Source organism: Plutella xylostella, chromosome 28 (assembly GCF_932276165.1).
Source record: "Plutella xylostella chromosome 28, ilPluXylo3.1, whole genome shotgun sequence".
NCBI lineage: Eukaryota > Metazoa > Arthropoda > Insecta > Lepidoptera > Plutellidae > Plutella > Plutella xylostella.
In genome coordinates this window covers 2,711,514-2,734,065 of record NC_064008.1, presented here as the reverse complement: position 1 = coordinate 2,734,065, position 22,552 = coordinate 2,711,514, and the positions used below count along the sequence as shown (strand labels likewise).

At 38.3% G+C, this 22,552-nt stretch overlaps 4 protein-coding genes and 1 long non-coding RNA gene across 5 annotated transcripts in view; 3 read left to right on the top strand and 2 right to left on the bottom strand.

Moving 5' to 3' along the window:
- Window positions 1–2,544: 2,544 nt before the first annotated feature.
- Window positions 2,545–3,014, bottom strand: LOC105383551. Its single transcript, XR_007267969.1, has 2 exons — window positions 2,818–3,014; window positions 2,545–2,649 (listed from the first exon to the last, which is right to left on the bottom strand). It is a non-coding gene; the product is annotated as an uncharacterized LOC105383551 (long non-coding RNA).
- A 4,306-nt stretch (window positions 3,015–7,320) lies between these two features.
- Window positions 7,321–22,552, top strand: part of LOC105383060 (protein Wnt-5b) — a 31,547-nt gene continuing 16,315 nt past the window's right edge. Inside the window, exons 1-2 of the mRNA XM_038111101.2 lie at window positions 7,321–7,593; window positions 9,527–9,755. Of these exons, the coding sequence (XP_037967029.2) occupies window positions 9,631–9,755 (125 nt within the window). The 5' untranslated portion in view covers window positions 7,321–7,593; window positions 9,527–9,630. The remainder of the gene's footprint in view (window positions 7,594–9,526; window positions 9,756–22,552) is intronic.
- On the top strand, window positions 10,775–13,735 carry LOC119692033 (facilitated trehalose transporter Tret1-like). Its single transcript, XM_048631294.1, has 3 exons — window positions 10,775–10,877; window positions 11,351–11,486; window positions 12,061–13,735. Exons 1-3 carry the CDS (start codon window positions 10,854–10,856, stop codon window positions 13,356–13,358), a joined length of 1,458 nt encoding a protein of 485 aa, XP_048487251.1. The 5' UTR covers window positions 10,775–10,853; the 3' UTR covers window positions 13,359–13,735.
- On the bottom strand, window positions 14,749–17,993 carry LOC105386036 (facilitated trehalose transporter Tret1-like). Its single transcript, XM_048631293.1, has 3 exons — window positions 17,487–17,993; window positions 16,544–16,679; window positions 14,749–16,287 (listed from the first exon to the last, which is right to left on the bottom strand). Exons 1-3 carry the CDS (start codon window positions 17,508–17,510, stop codon window positions 14,987–14,989), a joined length of 1,461 nt encoding a protein of 486 aa, XP_048487250.1. The 5' UTR covers window positions 17,511–17,993; the 3' UTR covers window positions 14,749–14,986.
- LOC105386011 lies at window positions 19,928–20,410 on the top strand. The gene has a single exon (XM_011556488.3). It carries the CDS (start codon window positions 19,980–19,982, stop codon window positions 20,319–20,321), a length of 342 nt encoding a protein of 113 aa, XP_011554790.3. The 5' UTR covers window positions 19,928–19,979; the 3' UTR covers window positions 20,322–20,410.

The window sequence follows — 22,552 nt, the reverse complement described above, 5'->3', positions numbered from 1 at the left end:
TCAAGAGCTTCTTTATATTATTATAATATTATTTAGGTTCTTACCTACCTACTTACTTACTTACCTACCTTCGACATGACATGACTGCATTAAACTACAGGTAGGTATAAATGTTAAGACTGGGATGCTCAAGGGATCTACTAAGTCCTAACTCAATTACTTTTAGTAACCGTAGGCCGCCGATTGTACTATTTCTTTTCTATGTTTGTGAAACTGTTTCTGTTTGTGTGCAATAAAGAGTATTTTATCTTTACCTCAATAACACTATTATTGAAACACCCTGTATAGCGGTCTACTCTACTCAGTAACTCAAGACTCCCAAGCAATCTAACGGTACTTAAAACTAAATCAAAACCTAACTAAACAAGTCCTAACTGCCTAATGGAAATGTACCCCCTTATTCATAGAGAAGTTACAAAACGTTTTAACTAATACACTGTTTTGTCCCTCTCCGACAAAGAACAATTTGTTCTTTGACAGAGAGGGACAAAACAGTTTATTAGTTAAAACGTATTGTAACTTTTCTATGAATAAGGGGGTTAGACTTTAATTGCTATATTACACGCGATATCTATGCAAATTAAAACTACTTCTATGTTGGTCTGTCACCGAGGCAGGAGCTACGAAACAACAAGCTATTCCAGCATATACTTAAGTACAGGAGATGGAGGTTGAAATTAGGAAATGTTTCCGATATCTACGAGTATATCCTAATATTCCTAATACCACGAATCTCACTAACTTTCCATAGTCGGCGATGTAGCTTAGGAATCTACTCCCGAAACTTTGATGTCTGGGTTCGAATTCCGTTCCGTTTCGTGTGATAAGCACTTGTCTTTGCCTTGTATCTTATTGTCGTGTATCTATAATAATTTATGTATTTGTGTAGATATATCACCTCATAGGGGATATCTCGCACACGGCCATCAAATTGTTGTAGATGTTATGATATGAACATATCCACAGGATGTCCATAAGCTCAATACTTCTTCGTAGTTTAGGTTTACACTGTGTTTAAGTGATCAGAGCCCTTAGCACGAACTTTCGTCGAGGACGTGAAGTAAATCTGACACGATGAATTTTGTAGGGAAATATGAACAGCGCCCCTGGCGGGCAGTAGCAGAACTAAAATCGGCAGCAGGAACTTTTCGTCGTGTAGTAACGTGTATGGTAACGTGAAGTATTTTGCGGTTTGTATAGGAAATGGTAGCATGAATTTGATTTTGACATATCGTATCGTGAGTTTACTCGAAGATTTTCTCACTGCAAATTATTCAGTGACAACTATTTAAAATGGAAGTTAGAGCATTTATTTCTTTTGGTTTTCGTATTTTTTATTCATTACTAATATGCTACGACCACGTAGATACCCTACTAAACTAAACTAGTATTTATTACACGCAGCAAGAGACGTAGATGAGGAGGGTAACCCAGAGGCAAAATTTACAAAAAATCAATGGGAAATGTAGGGTTGTGATGTGTGTGATTGAAAATCGATGGCGCTGTTTGGAGCAAGATCATTATACAACTGTTCAGTGTGCAAAATCTATTAAGTACAGCGTGCCGTATGTTGCATTACGTGGCCCTCGATTTTGGCGTGTCTGACCGTGATGACGTGGTGATTGAAGCTCGTGATGAATACCTACTAGACTGGAAGTGCCGAGAATCCATCGTGACGGATGAGATCCATGGCATCCATGGCACCAATAGCAGTAAGAAGTAGCAACACAGTACACAAACACCTATACTTACTCACGTTTTGCTTTGTAAGCTATAATTCGTAAAATTCTAATGTACCTAACTGTAGTTATGTGTAATTGTATTAATAAATACCATTATTGCTACTGTCTAGATGTGTTTGAACTCTACCCTCTCTAGAATAGTTAAGGACAGTTAGTTATTGACTATAAACTTTAGTGCCAATTTCTCCATAGTCGGTTATCTAACTGACAGGGATTGATTTATGAATTATAAGTCATATCCATATAAAATTCACGAAAGATGTGTCAAAAATCAACCACTACTCCCTGGTTATGCTCAAAGCGACTACGGAGAAATTGGCACTTAACCTAACTAAAGGTAATAAGTCTCTTGGTAGGCAGGATTAATAGACTTCATTAATGATAAATCATCAACTTTCTGGGCCCACTTACTAATGTGTATACAGTTCTGGATAAATGAAATTACCACAAAATAAATAAAATATTTACATTCTGTTTAACAGTTTTTTATTCTTTATATTACAAAAAAACATATTTATCTTAGTAGGTAGTATCATGTAACATTTGCAAACATCAGCATAGTATAACAAAATGTATGATTTATCTTTTCTCCTAAATGTATTCTTCACCGAGCAATCAAAATGCACACTTATAATTTATGCCTTCACGGGGGTGCACTTGCAGGCGGTGGCCTGGTCCGTGATGCTGGGTACAGGATACGCTGGTATAGCTGGATTGGGCTGGCTCCTCGTACCAGGCACATGTTCCATGCTGATTCTATATCTCATCACATCAATTATATAGCATTCACCGGCAGCTTTCAATCTGACATATCCATTTTAGGGCTGAACCATCAACCATTCACTGTGCCCCCTTAGGCAATTTGGGAGCATTTTCTCTTTGTATTATTCTTATAATCACTCGATACCTGCAAAACAAATGATAATTGCATCATTAAGAATATAACTACTAACTATTTCAAAGAAACATGAGTACTGCCGATGCTTTATCTCAAGGTAACTAGTTAATGCTTTTTAAAGAGTACCTAGGTATTAGGAAATCATTGAGAGACGAGGGGATAATCTGTCATGACAACCTTTTATGTTTAATGTTTAATGTTATGTTTCATGTTTAATTTTCTCCTTTGCTTATCACTCCTTGTCCTCTCCGTCCCTTCGCTATTGAGCTTGGCTAGTTCCTTCCACTTATTAAGGCACCACTGGCGACCTCTCCATCCGTGGGCCTTGGCGTTGGTATCCGTAGGCAAATATCACTGCGTTGAATTCAATAAAACAATAATGACTTCAATCTTGTTTGTGGCTATATGTCGTGTGTGACTAACACAACAAATCCGGCCAATTACGATAGTGTTGAGATACACACAATGTTGTTAACTGTCTTTACGGTGGTGATTTAGAGATATTTACAAGATTAATACCTGAAACAGACGTACACAATTTATACAAGGACATCACAAATATAGGGTTAGTAAAATTTTAGTATATATAGTGAACACAAACAAATTTATAGTTTAATATTGTTAGTTTTGAGGAATTTGTACAGGATGTTAGCGATTGGAGTATGTACAAGTGTTAGTAGGTAATTGATATTTACAGGTCTTGGGATAGAAGGGGGGAGGAAATCATAGAGGGAACTTTGTAGGTTGGGACATTCAAAGAAGAGGTGGTCAACAGATCCTTCGCTGGTGCCGCAGTCACACACAGAACTATCACGCACCCGAATCCTAGCCAGGTGCACAGGCGTGCACGCATGACCAAGGCGGAGTCTGCAGATTGTCGAGGTTGATGGTTTATCTAGAAGTCTTGCTCTAAAAAACCATGGCCTTTTGGGAATGTGTGGTTGGATTAAGGAGTAATACTTACCTTTAATATTCCTGGATGCGTCCCAGGACTCTTTCCAGGAATTATCAAGCCTCGGTCCTGCGAGCGAGGCAAGGTCGTGGGCAAAATTTTGGTAATGAGATAAAACAATAAACAACTCAATAAACAAATTAACAAATAATTATGAAAGCCGACCTGTCAGTGTCAATAGATTGATAATTTGACAGATGACAGATGACAAATGTCAAAAAAAAAAAAGTTAGGATGTGCGTTCAAATCATAGTTATCATCCATAGACAATTGTTAAAGTGCGTTTATAAGGAATCGCTGCTTACTTTGAAATTATTATGAAGGTTTTGAACTTAACAATCTCAGTGTGGTAAAACCTTATTTTAACTCTGGTAACGTTGTAACGACCGGCACACGACGAAGGCTTATGCTGCCATTTCAATACGTTCAAAGTTAACGTGTAGTAATGAAATACGGATACGATGAAATGTTCGTGCTAAGGGTACACTGATCAACGCTAGATTTATTGTCGTAACTTAGACATTACTGACTTAGGGCCGATTTTTCAATGCCAGGATAAAACGTCAAATAACTATCTAACGAATTATTTTATTTGGCTCTTTATCGGCCTGGTAGTTGCTTAACCATTTTTCAATTGTGATTTATTCCATAGATAACTATCTTACCGATTTTTCTATTTGAACTCAGGAGAGATGAAACAAGTATATGGCAGACACTAGTGCTAAAGCAGGACAGACTACTATTTCAATTGTCAGTGTCAACTATCACTGTCAAGCAAAGAGCAATCAAGCTACAAGCCTCACTGACTGTTTGGTTTGGTTGTTTTGATTTTGGTATTTAAATTTGTTATTTTTGAATCACAATGGTTTCACAAAAAAGAGAGCGTTTAGCGAATTTTAATAATGCTGAAGTTACTGTGTAGTGAGTTTGGTAGATAAATTCAAACATGTCAAAGAAAATAAAAAGGCCGATGCTGCAACAAATAAAGATAAGGAGACTGCATGGAAGAAAATTGAGTTTTCTTTTAACTCCAGTGGTATAACCACAAGTGTCCGCTCATGGAAAACCCTTAAGTTAAAGTACGAGGGCATCAAAAAAACAATGAAGAAGAAGTCTTCCCTGCAAAGACAGGAGATGTACAAAACTGGAGGTGGGCCCTCAAATGCACCTCCATTTATCGATGTAGAAGAAAAGGTGTTAGGCATTTGCTCCAACAATACACCATTCAACATATCCTTAATTTAGAATTAACAAATAAAAACTGAAAGAAATAATTATAACACCTATGTTTTATTATCAAGTACTGGATGGTTTCTCTCTTTTCTCCTCAGCCTATAGCAGTCCAATACTGGACATTGAAGATCATCCCACCAAGCCGGAGGGATGTCTTAGAATCTTAGATACTTATTATATAGCATAGGTTACCTACTTATCGTAAAATGAAAAACTGTACCTTAATATTTTTTTATGAAGGAAGTGCTGCTACATTCCTGTTTTATAAAATTAATGATTGAAAATAAATCAACATAATGTTTCTAGTCTGGTGCCTTTCGGCGATGAAATTCTTTTGCATCCCCCATACTATAATGATCAGGCCTCGTTTTGACGACTGTGACTTTCCTTTCAAATGGATTAATATATTACTGCCTCTTCTTCGATCGCCATATCATCAATATCATCGAAAATATCCATTGAAAATGACGATTATTCTCTGCGCTCGGTAGTTTAGAAATGGTATAAACGCAAAAAAGAACTTACAATAACCTCAAATGTCAAATTATCAATCGAATAAGCCCTATCTGGCGGCCCAAGCAGCAGATAGCTTTATTCTCCAGGTAACTGAGTTATTGGACGAATAAGTTCTATCTGACATTTGAAAAATGTAATATTTCGCTATCTGTCGAATAAACGCTATCTATCTGTCTATCTGAGCATTGAAAAATCGGCCCTTAAAGACAGGATATTTTAGGTATCACGGGATAGATAAGCGCTTTATAGTTACATAAACAGGGTGGAATTTTATCAGTGACTTACCTACTCCACTAATAAGTAATGATTAATGCCCACAAAAAACAGTACCTAAGTATTTAGTGTGTAGTTAGTTAATAATAACTTAAATTAAACTATATTCCTTGAGTAAGTACACTGTACCCCTTTTTATATCTCTAGTCCATCCATCCAAAGGTTGTCTGGAAGATACCGCTATAAGCGATAAGGCCGCCTTTTTTACCCTAGTTAAGTGTCTATGTAAAATTGTTAATTATTTCTTGGTGTACAAATAAAGAGTACTCTATCTATCTATTTTTAAACGTTAAAATATTTACTTACTGTGTTAATATTTCTAGGATTCGATTAAATTAAAATCATGAAGCCACGCGCAATTTATGCTTGAACACAAGATGCCGGAAACGTCAGAAAACGCTCAGTCCATAGACAAGACATGTCATAGACAACTTTCTTCTATTCTGTGTTATTCCTCGAGATAAGAGTGCGGCCACAAAGCTGTAGTGAATAATTCCTTCTAACACTATCTATCTAAGTATGAGGATTTCCAATTTCTTTCTTATTTGAACTCACGGCTTGCCCGGCCAGGGATCGTATTCGAGATCTTCGGAATAGTACCTAGTCATAATTATATTTATCCGTAAATAACGAGAAAAATACATATACTTAGATAATATTGTATAATATTAGGGAAAGGTCACCGGATTCTCTTTAGGATTGACTGATTTATATTTATGTTATGTGCACCATGCGATATTTCTTGATAGCTAAGTATATGTCCTACAAAGAAATTAACCCTTCACCACTGGTGTAGTTCAGTACTGGTTTTTATAGTATACTACACGTCCACCTCTAAAGCCATAAAACATTCCAACCATTTCTATTAAGAAATTAAGATAAAGCTCGAGAGGCATAAATCTGTTTTAAACACAATAAAAACAGTTGTAACTCCGTTAACTTATGCCCTCCTAGTATCTTTTTGACAGCTTTATCAACATTTTAATTAAGCTAAGACTAATGTTATCATTTTTTAAACTGCAATCGTAAGTTATTGGAGGCATAGGGCCTTTGGTTACCCCGAAAGCTCCTGCACGTTGACTAGTAGATTTTTTTTTGGCCCTTATTGGAATAGGTAGTCCACTCCATCAGTGGATTACACAAACTATTATACAATTGCTTGTGCAGTAGCTCTGACCGACGAACTGCAGAAGTATTAATATATTAACACTGACTTAACATCGGGGTCACTTTAGAAGACGAAAAATTAAGTTTCGGAGCTTTGCTGCGTAAGCCACAACTTTATCCCGTTGTATTAAACGTGCCGATTGCACGACAGCTCTCGTTCGTTCGTTTTTCGTCAGAATATAGAGTAACCCTCCAGGTTCGACGCTTGTGCCCGAAAAATTGCAATAGCCCCTGATAATATCATAACTAGGTACCTCTGAGCAACAAAGGGTTAATATTAACTAAGAATAAGTCAATTATCAGTACAATTGACTCCATGTTCAATATCCGTCTTTTAACATCCTGTATACACGTTCTGCCATTGCTACTTTATCAGTTACTACTTACTTAAATTAAACCGACAAGCCAATTACAAAATCAATCAGCAATTTATCTGAACCGTAAAATCACAATCCAGATAACTTGATCGTCCAGATAACACCTTTTAACTAAAGCTATCTAACAGCTTACTGCGAGCTTTAAAGCTCAAAGCTCCGGCCAGTTTCTTCCAAAAGCTTGTCGCGGACACACGCTTGAAGTTATCTCGGTCTTGGGACCTAACTTAATCGTAACTTAAATCGAAGTTATAACATAAAAGTTACTTAAATTCGTAGTAAAATGTGATTTAAAACCACTAAAGAGGATGTCCAAACGGAGTGTATAAAAGTGTTTGTGAAAATGATAAGTGCGTGCGAAGTTTTGTTGTTTCCTTTGCGATTGTAGGTTTTTTCGCGCCCGGAATGCAGTTTTGGTTTTTTAATTTATTTTTATAAGTAAGTTATGTTCGGAATTGGATCATGTCGATGTTAAGTTTTTACGTGAAAGGTTATTTTGAGTGTTAGTTAGAGAGAGTGGTTTCCTTCTTAAGTGGCCATAAAAGTTACATACCACGGTCAACGAAATCTAGTATCAACTCATTTATTTAAACTAAGTATTTAAAGTTACGTGGTAAACGTACATAGGTAGTTGATGACCGAATGGTGCAGTGGTTAGTAACCCTGACTGCTATGCCGAAGGTCCCGGGTTCGATCCCCGGCGCCGGTACAGGTATTTGTTTAAAGGCAGATATTTGTACTCTGGTCTTGGGTGTCAATATGTATCTATATATATATATATATATATACCTATCTTTGGTGTGGCTCTGCCTAGCTTGGGGTCAAATAGCCGTGTGTGAGTTCAAAATTCAAAAATTGTTTATTTACACACCATGTAAGCATAGACAAATATTATACAGTATTATTATTGTCCCCACATAATATATAATTATTATTGTACTTAGTTACCTAAATAATGTTAATGTTTATACTTAGTTACCTACTTACTTATATGTAAATAAATAAATAAATATGTAAGTTTATCCGAATATTTATACTTGTAGGTACTTACATTGTACTTACATAACTTTCTTAGTTGACATTTAGCCTTGATAAATAATATAATTCTGGGCTTGGCAGAAATCCAGTAAAGTATTTTCAGCAAAACAAAGATCCTACTAAATTAATTCACAAAATCTAGAGTATACACATGGTGTAGCAAAAGTGGTAGGTATAGTGAGCTGAGAAGCATGAAAAAGTTTGTCAATTTCAGCACCTTTTGGAAATACGTGAAAAAATTTCTAGTCTATACTATGGTCACCCAAAATTTATTTTGAACCTCAAGTCACGGTGGGTACCTTTCCGTAATTCGAAATACAAAAATAACAATAGGGTTTCTAGACCCGTGACCAATTTCTTTATAAGATGTGAGCTTCCCATCCTCCAAGCTATTATTATAATAATTCTACTCGTATTATAATAATAGCATCCACTCTTATAACTTCCTTTCTTTGACATTGAATTTCTGTGATTCATTTTGGTAATCTTCGGCCTGAATGGTTAACTTCTTTACTCTTGTGAGGTCCTGGTAATGCCGACTTTTTGGAACATAATTTTTATTTATTAAATTTTAGACTTTTATTTTATTGATTGTTTGATAAGATGATAAATATTAAATGCTCTACAGTTTTGTATCACACTTAAATATTACAATTACTCAAAAAAAACTAGTAACTATGTTACCATATCACTTTTGTTAAACATTGTTTTTACTGTGTGAAACTAAGAACGAACATACTTCGTTACGACATCGATGTTTATAATTTTATTCATAAATTAAATTCCTCCAATTTAACACAAAAATAAAAAGATATTACAACTTAATCAAGATACCCAATGCCGTATTAATTAAGCCATAATCATGAATAATCTTTACCATCGTAAACTTTCACCTGTACTTAGAAATATTTAATGAAATGATTCCCTAACTAATTATGAGTAACACGGCTTATCTTGTATTTTGTTAATTGTTTTTATCGGAATATTTTTGTAGAAATCTTTATAAGTAGGTACTTATTTATTCTTGTGGAGTTATTGAGACTTCAAAGCGATCTCTGTAAGTAAGGGGCAGAGAAATCTGACCCCCCTCAGAAGCATTGTTACTATGAGAGGGGTGTCAGGTTTATCTGCACCTGACCGTACCTAACTAGTTGTTAAAAAAAAATAAGTTGAAAAGAAATATTTAAGTACGTATGTACCCTAGTACCTACACTACCATCCTAAAATTTCTTATAAGATAAAGATTTCATAAGTATTTCTTAAGGTTTTTCCTACAATCGGCAAAATACCTACCTATAATCCTGTTAATTTAATACCTACTACCCATATCCAGTGTAAAAAAAAACTACAATCGCAATGCAAACATCCAAACACTATCGAAAATGTGAAACCGAAGACAACCGGCCGCCATCTTGAATTGACTGTCAATAAAACAAGATGGCGTCGAGCTCTGTGTTCCGTTACCTGGTGCTTCTGGCTGCTCTCGTGTGGATCCTGGAGTTGGCTGAATGTGGAAATGGCACAGTGACGAGAGACACAGCCTGGAGTAATGGGAGCTGGTTGTAAGTATATCCAAATTATGTTATATTTATTTTATTTGTAGGTACACACTTCATTGTATACAAAATACAAAGTTGGAAATAGTCATAAGCTTATTGCCAAAAAGAGATTTCTTCCAGCCAACCCTTGATTAGAAAAGCAAGGTAAATATACGAAACTGTAATGTGGATGTAGATTGGGCAGATTGTCAGATTGTAATATATAAGTCTATGGGACATGGGAAATAAATTATGTGACAGGTACAGTCAAGGGCAAAGAAACTTGACCCTTTTCAGTATTGTCACTCTTTTATACCCCAGACTGCCTTACAGCTAAAATTTCCGTAAATCTAAAGCCTGTTTTTTAAACTCAGATACTAAATTGACAGATTCTGAACGGTTCATCAACAATCGATTGTCCCGCCAATAGAAAGGCAATCGACTGTTGATGAACCGTTCAGAATTTGTCAATGTAGAATCTGAGATTAAAAAGACAGACTTTAGTGTGCAAATGTCTGATAAATTTGGTGTGATTCAAAGAGGATTAATAGCTGTCTGTATTTACTGAATAAATATGCCATGGAGGCGAGGCCGTGAATTTTTGTTTTACAACTGTTTGCACGATATTCAAATTAATATTAACTATAAGTATCTCTACTTAATAGTAATGCACGTTTAAACGTCGACCACAGTTTTCAGTTTTACTGAAATCATGAAAACATCCGAACACAAATTATAACATTTAGGTGTTTGTTTTTAATTTTGTTAAATATTTCACTTTTACTAGGTGAATTAAATCATTAAAACATCCGAATGTTAACATAATTTAAGTGTGTTTTTAATTTAGTTAAATATTTCACTTATTCGTCTTACTCCCAAAAAAGTGAATTCAATGAAAATAAATTACTTAATTATAAACGGATAGTAGTAGGTACCTACCTTAAATAAAAACAGCTGAACAAGTGTGTTAAATTTATACCGCATCATATCTATTCAAATATGTTGCGAATTCAGAAAAAAAATTCAGCGATCATGAAATTATCGGTTTAGTGATCCAGTAACAGTGTAGTGTCTTGAAGGTGAAGAGTTGTTTTTAATATTAATTTATGGTATTTTACCGTAATGGTGCCACCATTAGTGAAACAAGTAAGTACCTTCTTATATACCTATCTATGGTTTTTGAAATTCCGCCACTGAAATAGCTATTTAGCTAGGTACCTGCCTAGTACAAACCCAGAACTGCATACATATAAATATAAACACATAATTATGTGTCCCGGGAATATGGATATAACAACAAATAACATCAAACGGTTATGTATTTTTCGTATTCTTAGCGTATCGGTGACACTAGAGCACTGGGCCCTTAGGGCCCTTACCTCCACCAAAAATTAGCAACCAAGAATACTCCAGCACCATTGCAGTCTCATACTAATATTAATGTTCGGTGATGGTACGGTAGCTGGTCATAATAAGCTGCCCAGAGTGAGGCGGACACGAATTTTGATATTCTGATTTCATTTTCGGGCTTAGATATAACATGCTGCACACGTAGATCTTAGCTTAGTATACCCTTTTTGCAACATCCTGTATAACCAAAATTGTATTAACTATTCCAGTGGTGGGTAGCCCTGGCGGCGCTGCTATGCCACTTCAGCACCGGTGTGATCGTGAGCTACCCCTCGTCGCTACTGCCGGCACTGATGGCCAAGGATTCTCCCATCAAAGTGGACCTTAACATGGCGTCTTGGCTCGGTAAGCAGAAATAGCGTCGATATCCGCTTTTTACCACCACCAAAGGCACCAGACAATAAATCCATAAACAGCTCGCTTGTCAAAAATGACATAGCTTGTATGAATCTGACTGATGTTTGACAGGCAAGCGACACTGCTTATTGTCGGTGGTGTACGGTACGTGGCTCTCTGTAGCCCTAGTAAGTATTTACGGATGGTGAATTTACATGTTTATCTCTGCGTACTTTTGGTTCATAAAGTCACCTTCCAAAAGTCATTGATACAACGGTTCATTGGACTTACCACTTCCTTTACCAATAGCTGCAACGACACCGCCTTATTTTTGCCATCTTTCAACCTTGTCACATACTTACCTGCCCATTTTCCATAGTTTTTTTTGTGATGAGATCATCATCACCAAAAATCTTCATGGCATCTCCAACCAAGCCCTTATCAAACAGGTTTCCACAGCTCCCCTGTCCACATCTCTGTCGGCAGACCAGTGCTTAGGTCCTAATTCTCAGAGCAATAACATCAAACCTGGATCAATTCCATATGGCTTTATAATAACCTTGTATTTTAAACTCCATTCCAGCGTCATCCATGGCAACCGCCATGATACTCGGAGACTTGGCAGCCATCTACAGCCTCCACAGACTGGGCCGCAAGTGGTCGCACGCGCTGTCCATCCTGCCGGCCGTGCTGGGCTGGCTGCTGGTCTACCTCGCCGCCGACGTCAGCACCATCATGGTGGGCAGGATCCTCACCGGCATCTCCACAGTCGCCAGCTACATCATCGGAATGTGCTGCATATCCGAATATACAGCTCCAGAAGTGCGCGGGTTAATGTTTGCGTTGAAGACGTCGTCTTTTGTTTTAGGGGGTTTTCTAGTTCATATTCTTGGGATTCATTACTCTTGGAGGACGGTGGCGTTGTTTAGTACGATACCGCTGCTGGTGAGCCTGGGCATCACGTGCACGTGGACGGAGAGCCCGGCGTGGCTGCTGGTGCGCGGCGACCACCGGCGCAGCGAGGAGGCCTTCCACTGGCTGCGGGGCTCCGGCGAGCGCGCCGTGCGGGAGTTCCAGGCCATGCTGCAGGCGCAGAGGGAGCGCGACCAGAACACCACCAAGAGGGGAAGCTTCAAAGAGAAGCTCGTTCACTACCGTGACTTTTACACGCAGAAGGAATTCATAAAGCCCTTGATTATTAGTTGTGTCGTCATGGTGTGTATGGAGACGTCTGGGCGGCATATTATACCTGCGTTTTCTAGTACGATCATGGCAGAAATCCTGCCTGATATTAATGTGTCTGATACTTCTATTTATATTTTAACCTTCGATGTCATCGCTTTAGTGGGCAATGGCGTGTTAAGTATGATTATTAAGATCTTCAACCGTAGGACTATTATATTTTTCAGTGGTTGTCTATCAGTGTTGATTCTTCTGTTATTATCACTGTATGGTTATTTAATTCATCTTGGAATAGCAGAGAGTAGACAATGGCTATTATTGACACTATTAATAAGTATGATCGTAGTGACAAATAGCGGTATAGTATCTCTACCATTGGTAGTGACAGGAGAGATATTTCCACTTCCTTATAGAGAAGTAGCTACAGGAATATCTAGTGCTGTTTCATCATTGCTTTTGTTTCTTGTCATGAAAATGAGCCTACTATTGTTCGCTTCTATCACAGTTTACGGAACATTTACAGTATTAGCTATACTTTTACTATTATGTCTCGTGTATTTGTACTACAATCTACCAGAGACTAGGAATAAAACGATGCAAGAAATTGAGGACTACTTCAAGTATGGGAGATTCATTGAGAGGCAGTTTAAGAACGGGGATAACCCAGAAACTGAAGCCATGTTTACAGAAGGTTTATAATAAATGGCACGTTGCACGACCACTATTTTCTAGACTTTTGAAAGAATCCGTTACATTGATGCAAAAGATTGTTTTGTATCAAGTTTTTTTTTTCAAAGTTATAGAAACTTGTAGGCTTATCTAGTCTACTGCAGCCCACCCCTAGTTCAGAGTGAAAATGCTACCTAATGCTGTCAGGTTTTTTTTGCCCCAGACTATACCGACCTTGGTTTTTATTCCGTTCATATTACAACTTATGATCAAGGGATTGGGGACTTTCATAATTACTTACATTATTTATAAAGTACTTTAAGTAGGTACTTAGCTATAATTAAACAGGACTAGTTAGTCGTAAGATTATGTTATACTTACAGAAAAAATAATAAATATATACAGATTTTTTATTTTTATTTTCCTTCATCATCATCATCATCACGAGTAATCACGACCCATCACGTCCCCACTGCTCGGTCATGGGCCTCCTTCCAGCTAAGGAAGGGTTTTAGGCCTAGTCCACCACGCTGGCCTAGTGCGGGTTAGTGGACCCCAACACAAGCAAGCTTGTGCTGGGAGAGTTGTCGGGTAAGTGGACAACCCGACTGTCAGATGTTTTCAAGCTGCTCGATGGCTTCTGCCTGGAGGCCATGGTCATAGGCGATGTCTGGGATACACGAGGATAATTTTCAAGCCAGGGGAGCAAGCTAGTGTCAGTACTAACAAACTATCACCTTTTTTCGTTTTTTTGTTACGATAAAAACCTGCCAGCTACCATGGAGCGTAGGAGTGTTAACATAATGACCCATAATATTGGTAAGTAGTAAAAATAAGTGCCTTTAATGAGGGTTCCAAAGAATGAAATCCTGACTGGGTTTGGCTTGCCATCTCGATCGATACCCATATGATGGCAACAACCCATTCTAATTAATATTACTAGCGTATTAGTTCAATGAATTCAGTATTCTTTGTATAGAAATTCACACAAGCGCGTCCACTTCTTCGGCTTTCAATACGCCGCCGCCGTTTCTCCATACATTTATGAAAAGATACTGACAGTTGTAAAACAGTCGAGCGATACTGCTTATGGAATGGACTGTTTAATTGCTAATACGTCAATACGTCAGTGGTGATACGGTAGCTGTGAAAATAACCTTGAATTTGTATATCGCGAACGAAGGTAAGTAGGTAGTGCTGCGATGAACCGCTAGGTGGCGGCTCCCCCACTCCTTACAAATTCACGTTATTGCTTTCAGAAATTTCAGTAAGTAATACATTTTCACTCTGTATACTTATTAATAGGGTCAGATAATAGTATAAAAACAAAACAACTGCTTTAAGTTTTCATAAAAATATATTTTCATGATACACTAACGAGCAATTAAAAGGACCCACTCACACAAACGACCCCATTGTTTTATTTTAACTTTTTTAGTTTAAAAAAAATATTTATATTACCTATTAGTTGGTAATATTCTAATGGGCTGTTAAATCTACTTCAATATTGTAGACAGACAGTGGCAGCGGCAGCCTCATACAACTAGTTTTTTCAGTAATTGGGTGATATGTCACTGGAACTATTTCGAGTACCTACTTCTATGCAAGTACTTAATACTATGCATGGCAGGAAGTAGAAAGCAATACAACTAATGCCCCTAATTATGATTTTTAGTAAACATGGCTTCCGTTTCTGGATCATCGCCGTTCTTAAACTGCCTTTCAATGAATCTCCCATACTTGAAGTAGTCCTCAATTTCTTGCATCGTTTTGTTCCTAGTCTCGGGCAGATTGTAGTACAAATATACGAGACTTATTAGTAAAAGCACAGCAAAAAGTGCAAATGTTCCTAAAACTGAGATATACGCAAACAACAGAAGGGTACATTTCAAAACAAGGAATACAAGAAATGTTGAAAAAATACTAGAAATGCCTGTCGCTGATTCTCTGTAAGCGAGAGGAAATAACTCACCTCTGATTACTAAAGGCAGTGACACTATTCCAGTATTCGCAACAATTATGTAACCTATTAATAGCGACAGCGATAGCCATGGTCTATTCTCTGCTACACCAGCACGGACCAAATAACCGTACCCTGATAAAGACAGAAGAGTCAAAATTGATAGAGAGCCGCTTACAAACAGTAGAGTCCTACGGTTAAAGATTTTTATAATAACACATAATATGCCATTGCCCACTAAAGCAATGACATCGAAGCTTAACACGTAAATAGAGGCATAGGAGGCGTTAATCTCGGGAAGGATTTCCGCCATGATAGTACCAGAAAACGCTGGTATAATATGCCGGCCAGACGTCTCCATACACACCATTAGAACACAGCCTAAAAACAAGGGCTTCAAGAATTCCTTCTGCGTGTAAAAGTCCCGGTAGTGAACGAGCTTCTCTTTGAAGCTTCCCCTCTTGGTGGTGTTCTGGTCGCGCTCCGTCTGCGCCTGCAGCATGGCCTGGAACTCCCGCACGGCGCGCTCTCCGGAGCCCCGCAGCCAGTGGAAGGCCTCCTCGCTGCGCCGGTGGTCGCCGCGCACCAGCAGCCACGCCGGGCTCTCCGTCCACATACACGTCACACCCAGGCTCACCAGCAGCGGTATCATACTGAACAACGCCACCGTCCTCCAACAGAAATACATCCCTAACACATGCATTACCAAGCCACCGACCACAAACGACGAGGTCTTCAACGAAAACACCAGTCCACGAACTTCTGGGGAGGTATATTCGGATATAGCGCAGGTTCCTGCTATGAAGCTAGCAAGAGTGGAGATGCCGGTGAGGATCCTGCCCACCATGATGGTGCTGACGTCGGCGGCGAGGTAGACCAGCAGCCAGCCCAGCACGGCCGGCAGGATGGACAGCGCGTGCGACCACTTGCGGCCCAGTCTGTGGAGGCTGTAGATGGCTGCGACGTCCCCGACTATCATGGCGGAGTGCGCTGCTGAAGCTGGAATGGAGTTTTAAATTAGGCTAGGCAAAGTCAATCTATCTATCGGCTGAACCGATTTGGATAATTTTGGTCTTGAAATATTGGTGGAAGCTCAGGGAAGGTTTAAAGGTGTGTAGGGTATGGTAGGGTAGGGTAAGGAAGTAGGGTAGGATAGGCCGTATGAAATTTTCCGGGCCAGCTAGTTACGTTATAAAATATTTAGATAAAAAACAGAGATAAAAAAACAGACTTTAGAAGTATGTAATAATATTACCTAGCCAGGATGCAGTGCTCAGATCCACCTTGATGGGCGAGTCTTCGGCCCTCAGCGCCGGCAGCAGTGATGAGGGGAAACTGATGATGAAGCCGGTGCTGAAGTGACACAGCAACGTCGCCAGGGCTACCCATGACTGGAAGAAAACAAATTCTACAATCACCTGCATACTCGTACGTAGCTGTACACATTTGTACCTTGTCAAACTCACAAACTGCCTATTCAAACATTTGACAGTTGGTCATATATAGGTAGTTTAGTTTAGTAGCGCTGTTCCAGTGCAGCAGCGCCTTAAATCACGCAGAAGCTTCGTCACAACCGAACCGCTGACTAACGAGACAGCGCAGGAGTTCAGGTTGAGCCGCTGAAGAGCCTATACTTCCCACTTGCGTCAGTTTGTCCAGCCAGCCGAGGAGCTGCCTGCTGGAGGAGGTGAAGAGTGGTCTGTATGGAAAACTCTAAACCGCCTCCGGGCTGGCGTTGCCCGGACGAAGGACAATTTAAGGCGATGGGATATGCTCCCAGCCAATGCCAGCACTCTATGCAGTTGCGGAAGCCTCCAGACTACGTCACACCTTATAGAGTGTCCTAATGCCCCAAAGTGCAGTCAAGGAGACCTGATGAAGGCCAATGATCTCGCAACAAGAGTAGCAAAACACTGGAGGAATCTAGCTTAGTGCATTCACACGATAGAAGAAGAAGAAGGTAGTTTGACAAGGTACAAAAGTGTATAGCTACGCAGCTGATCGTACATTAGTAATAATTAAGCACTTTATTCATCGGTTGTCATTAGGTTGAACTTAAAACGGTTCGACGGTAAACACAAATGCGGATAGTCTTATCCTTTGTTTTTGTATGTGACACACCATCTTGTTGGTAGGTATATTGTTAATCTAAGGCGGAATCAGAGTATACCTATAGGTATACTAATTAATGTACTTACTTGATTTACTAGCGGAGCCACCATCACTAATATAAGCTTTTAGGTATTTAAAATTAAAATCACATAACTTCAAAGTTAGTTCACTGACGACCACAAACTGTTCGGAATAGTAGGAAGTATTTTACAAATATATATTATAATTACTTAGTTAATATAATATAATTTAAACAATAAACCACCTGAACAGGTGTATGATGTTTTTCAATATATTGCAACGAAAATGGTTACTTTCACAATGGTGAAATTTGGAAACAAAAACTGAGTGAGTGGGAGACCTTTTAATTAGTTTAGTGCTTTTAGTGTGGTACTGACAGAATATCAGCGATGCAGTCTTGCAGTCTAACTATAGCTTCATGCTAAGTCAGAGCCCTTTCGCTGTCACAGCATAAAATGTACGCAAAACTGTTAAATTAATCCTCTTTATTGTAAAGTGCTTAGCATATTGTTATTTGGCATACACGTGTATGTTGTGTAACTTTGTGTTGTAAAAGTGGATAAAATTTAATGTTTAATCTATCTATCTATCTAAATTAAAGTTATCTGGTAAAGATTGCTATTACCAATAAGGCCGACTTTTTGCTCAGTTTTATTTTGAAGTTTTTGTTTTGTAGTCTTTATTTTTGGTGCAAATAAAGTGCATCGTATTGTATTGTAAATTAAAATGGTAAATTAGCTCAATGATAACGAACATGAATAACTTTCCCTAATTGTATAACAAGTTTAATTTAATTATTTTGACGTGAATGATTGTTAATTCGATACCTCTATCGATCGTGTTAGTCATGAGCTCCAAAACGCATAAGATCAAGTAAGCACCTATACTGGTACTAGAATAAGAATAAGAATAATATTTATTCAGATAACTATAGGTAGTATTTTAACAAGAGGTCAACTTAATGCTAAAGGTAGGTGAAATACTGCTCTGAACTAGGAAATAACAGAGTTTTCCTGTGTTTCAGATTAAAAAGTTACATAGAGAAACTTAAGCATCTAATTGAATAATCTTAAGTAACTGAACATCTTATGAATAAGTTTAAACAAGGCAAAATTATGTAAAAGACTGTAAATTATGTAAAATGTACTGAAACTGAATAATATGACATGGAGTCATGACGGACGATTTAAGGTAAGCGTCCACTTTTCGGCATCGTAGGAAACGAATAAACGGATGAATCTCAATTCTTTGAATGGACATTCACAAATCCATAAGTAAATTAGTAAGTGCGTCCACTTCATGGGCATTGCCGACGCCGTTTCTCCATACATTTATTTATGAAAATCTGTTGGTTTGACACTTACGATACCGATAGAGAACTAAAGTCACCACCACAGCTCACCGTGTAAGCTTAAGTGGCAGTGGGCTGGTCACATCTGTCGAAGAACCGATGACCGATGGGGTAAACGTGTTCTGGAGTGGAGGCCGCGACTAGGCAAACGTAGTGTGGGACGCCCTCCGGCTAGATGGGGTGACGACTTGCGAAAGGTGGCTGGATATGATTGGATGCGGAAAGCTAAAGATCGCATCCAGTGGCGTGCTTTGGGAGAGGCCTACGTCCAGAAGTGGACTGCTATAAGCTGATGATGAAGATAATACCGATAGGAAGGTGTCCGATTCATAGAAATTTCTGTAAGCAGTTTACCCACGAATAGTAAATAGTTAAGTACTATGTGTAGATAACTATGTACATAGCACCTATAGCTACTAACTAATATGTCAACAGTTTATCCTCAACGGTTTTATTGAATAAAACATTATTTAACATAATAACAACTTAGATTCTGAGGCAATCTAAATCTTAATGTTTTGTAATAAAAGTTAAAGTAAATCCAGTTGGTAGCTGTTTAAGTTTGATCGACCTCTGATCCAACCTCGTTACGACGGACATATTGACGTAAGAGTGGGTTTACATGCTGCTGATTAATTCAAAATTATTATTTGGCCCTGTAATATTGTAATCCTAGAAGGTATAGTCAGGGTATACCCGCTTTTTGCTGTACATTTGCACTAGTTCACGAATAATTGTCGTTTTAGGGTACACTTCTTGAATCTAGATGTGCACATGATGTTTGGTTTACCGTCGTATGATAATAAAAAAAATCCTTAATTGGGAATAAATTCCTTGTTATTCAGTCTCGGCCATGCCATTATCTCAACCCATGGCCAAAGTGAAAGCTAAAAGTCAAATATATAAAAATTCTAATGAACGTATTTTTTTTGCAAACTACTCTCCTCTCTGCTTCGGCCTCTCGCAATGAAATATTATTATTTGTGGCTGTTTGTTTGTGCCCTAGTCCGCTTATTGCATGCCGTGGAACCTCCGAAACTGGCTTGATTATGACTCATTCATCTCCAACTCCATGTAAACCCGTCTTTTCAAACCACTTCACGTACCGGTCAAACTGACCTCCGATAGACATCTCTTTCACACACACGCACCTCGCACCCTCCCTCTCCCACACCGCCATTCATTGCCCAGCGGCCGTACCCTCAAAATGTCTCCCAAAGTTCTGGCCATTTTCGTTTTAATCTTCACAGTAGTCCACGGCAAAACCGTGGTAGTCGGCCAAGTGTACGACCAAAATGGCCTAGTCAGAAAAGTGTTCGAACAAAATGTTGAAGCTACGGGAATCCCCCTGATCAAAAGGGAGAATGAAGTTTACTACGAATATCCACTAGGAGACCAGAAGATCAAGGGGATAGCCATTAAGGATCTGGAGAATGGGTTGGCTGAACCTTCAATCAACCGAGGGGGTCTCGGCTTCAACTTTGTGAACATCAAGTTGAAGAGTGAACGAGGATCTGGATACAAGTATCTGATTGAGATCTACGCTTGATTTTGTGTTCTTGTGTGTGTTAATTTTTTGCGATGGTTGTGATGATGTGAGTTGTGTTATGTGATAATAAAGTGTCTATTTTTATTTAATTGGTGTTTTGTTTGTGAAAATTTGAGTATAAAGAACTTACGGTTAGGGTATCGCTCATTTTTGTCACTTCAGTGCTTTAGGGGAACAATGCTTAAAAAACGTAACTTTTGAGTACATTACATAGCGAGTTTTATCTTTTGGTAAACTTACTATACCTACATACAAACATAATGTTCACGACTGTAATCCCCGAACGGGTAGTCGGAGATGACTCGCATGAGTCGCATCCAGGGAGTCACATATTTTGTATATGAATGAGTACAATATATTTAGGTTACAAATCTAGGAACTCGGTATGCAGGTTTCCTTACGATATTTTCCTTCAATGTTTGACTGAACATCGGTTCATAATTAATATTGTGTGAATGGCGAAAAATACTTTCCTTTATGTCCTCATGTAGGCATTACTTGTAGCTCGTTTCAGATTTATAAGATGATTTCTGTGACGTTTTTGGATACTATAGGCCAGCGGGGCCTATCACATGAACTTGTTTTGAGAACGGTTGAATTTGACACGTTTTCGCGATAGGGCCTCAGGACTTAAGTTCATGGTAAGTAAGAAAAATTAATTCCATGCCCTTTGATCTGCGCAAGCCCTAAATTACTTATCTTAAATAACCCGAAACAGTATCTAGAATCTGCACGTGACAGTATGACGTTATTAATATATTCGTATCAACCTCCGTGGACACGGAAAGATCAACAAGAGTGAGTAATTTTGCACAAACAAATGCTCAAGGTTCATTCATTTAACATTGAAAACCTTCCATAACAGAACATAAAATAGGTACACATAGCATATCTTTAATATGAATTATATGTATTATACAATATACATAATATATGTAGGTGACATGCAATGGTTCAGAGTTCTTAAACTTTACCTATATACATACTTCACTTACCTTGATGTTTACTGTACCTATTTAGTATTTTCCTGCTATCGGGCGTTTTTGAATACAGGTGGCCTTATTAAAATTAAAAGTTCGGACTAAAAATACCACCTCTCAAACTTTTCATATAAAAAAGCAACACCTTAATAATTTATTATTTTATTTTAACACAAAAAAAATAACAGAATAACTAAGTATAACATAAAGGTTTTAGGCATTTTCACCGAAACCTCTCATTTCACGTCACTTTCTCCCGTGCCATTTGTAAAACCCGTTAGACTCAATAGCATACACTTGAACCCAAAAGTTGTACCCTCTGAAAACACTCGGACTATCCAACTCTATGGTCACAAACTTGTCTCCAATCCCTCCTCTTTTCACATAAACCTCCCCCAATTTATCCTCTCTCAAATCCATGATTTGTATAGCATTTATAATTTCCGTTTTCGAACAGTTCACTGTAATATCCTCTGATCGTACCCAGATGGCTGGATTCTCCTGGTGCACTTTATTGTAGATCAATCTTGAGTTGGTGTCGAGATATCCCAGGTACAAATCACTGGAGTTCACACTGGAAAATACCAGGAGCACAAGAAATAGTAGGAGACTTGTAGCAGACATTTTGAAGACGACTTATTGGTCAGAAGGATACGTGAAAAATGTTTCAGGATGTTTGTGTGAATAGGTAATAAATAGGGCTTAATTTAATTAGCGTCTGGGTGATGTCAGGTCTGTAAAGTATGGTGTATGGGTCTTTGTCATTCCATGCTTCAATGTTTACGATAGCTGACCATATTTAGGTACTTATGCATAACTACGTCTTCCAATAATTCCAAACAAAATTAGCATATATCGATCCCGTTCGCTCCCCTCGTATGTCAGTTACATAATTAATGACCTGGCAACTGGAACGTCACTGATAAATTTCAACCTTTTTATACGTACCTAGACTACTGCTATTCCTAGTCCTTTCTGTTCTTTCACCAGAATTTCAGATATCTCGTAACCAGTTTTCACGACTGCATCTATCTCTTTCCCTCGAGAGGAGTGAAATTGAATCGTAGAGTGGGAAAGGGCTCTTTTGTAAACTTCCTACCAAAATATCGTCCGCATTGAATAAATTGTTTCCACCCCTGTTTGGTAATTAAAAATATTAATGAGTCCACCGCTTTCATTTTCTGGCGCCCTGGTACTATTTTAAGTTAATTGGAAATTGTTTTTTTGAGGGGCCGCGTTAGGTTTGTGGGA

Bases quoted from the DNA above. Each gene is read 5' to 3' on its own strand.
- LOC119692033 (XM_048631294.1), top strand. From the start codon at position 10,854: ATGGTGCCACCATTAGTGAAACAA. The intron at 10,878-11,350 runs GTAAGTACCTTC...TAACTATTCCAG, and splicing joins TGCCACCATTAGTGAAACAA to TGGTGGGTAGCCCTGGCGGC. The intron at 11,487-12,060 runs GTAAGCAGAAAT...ACTCCATTCCAG, and splicing joins TAACATGGCGTCTTGGCTCG to CGTCATCCATGGCAACCGCC.
- LOC105386036 (XM_048631293.1), bottom strand. From the start codon at position 17,510: ATGGTGGCTCCGCTAGTAAATCAA. The intron at 16,680-17,486 runs GTAAGTACATTA...GTTTTCTTCCAG, and splicing joins TGGCTCCGCTAGTAAATCAA to TCATGGGTAGCCCTGGCGAC. The intron at 16,288-16,543 runs GTAATATTATTA...ACTCCATTCCAG, and splicing joins GAGCACTGCATCCTGGCTAG to CTTCAGCAGCGCACTCCGCC.
- LOC105386011 (XM_011556488.3), top strand. From the start codon at position 19,980: ATGTCTCCCAAAGTTCTGGCCATTTTCGTTTTAATCTTCACAGTAGTC.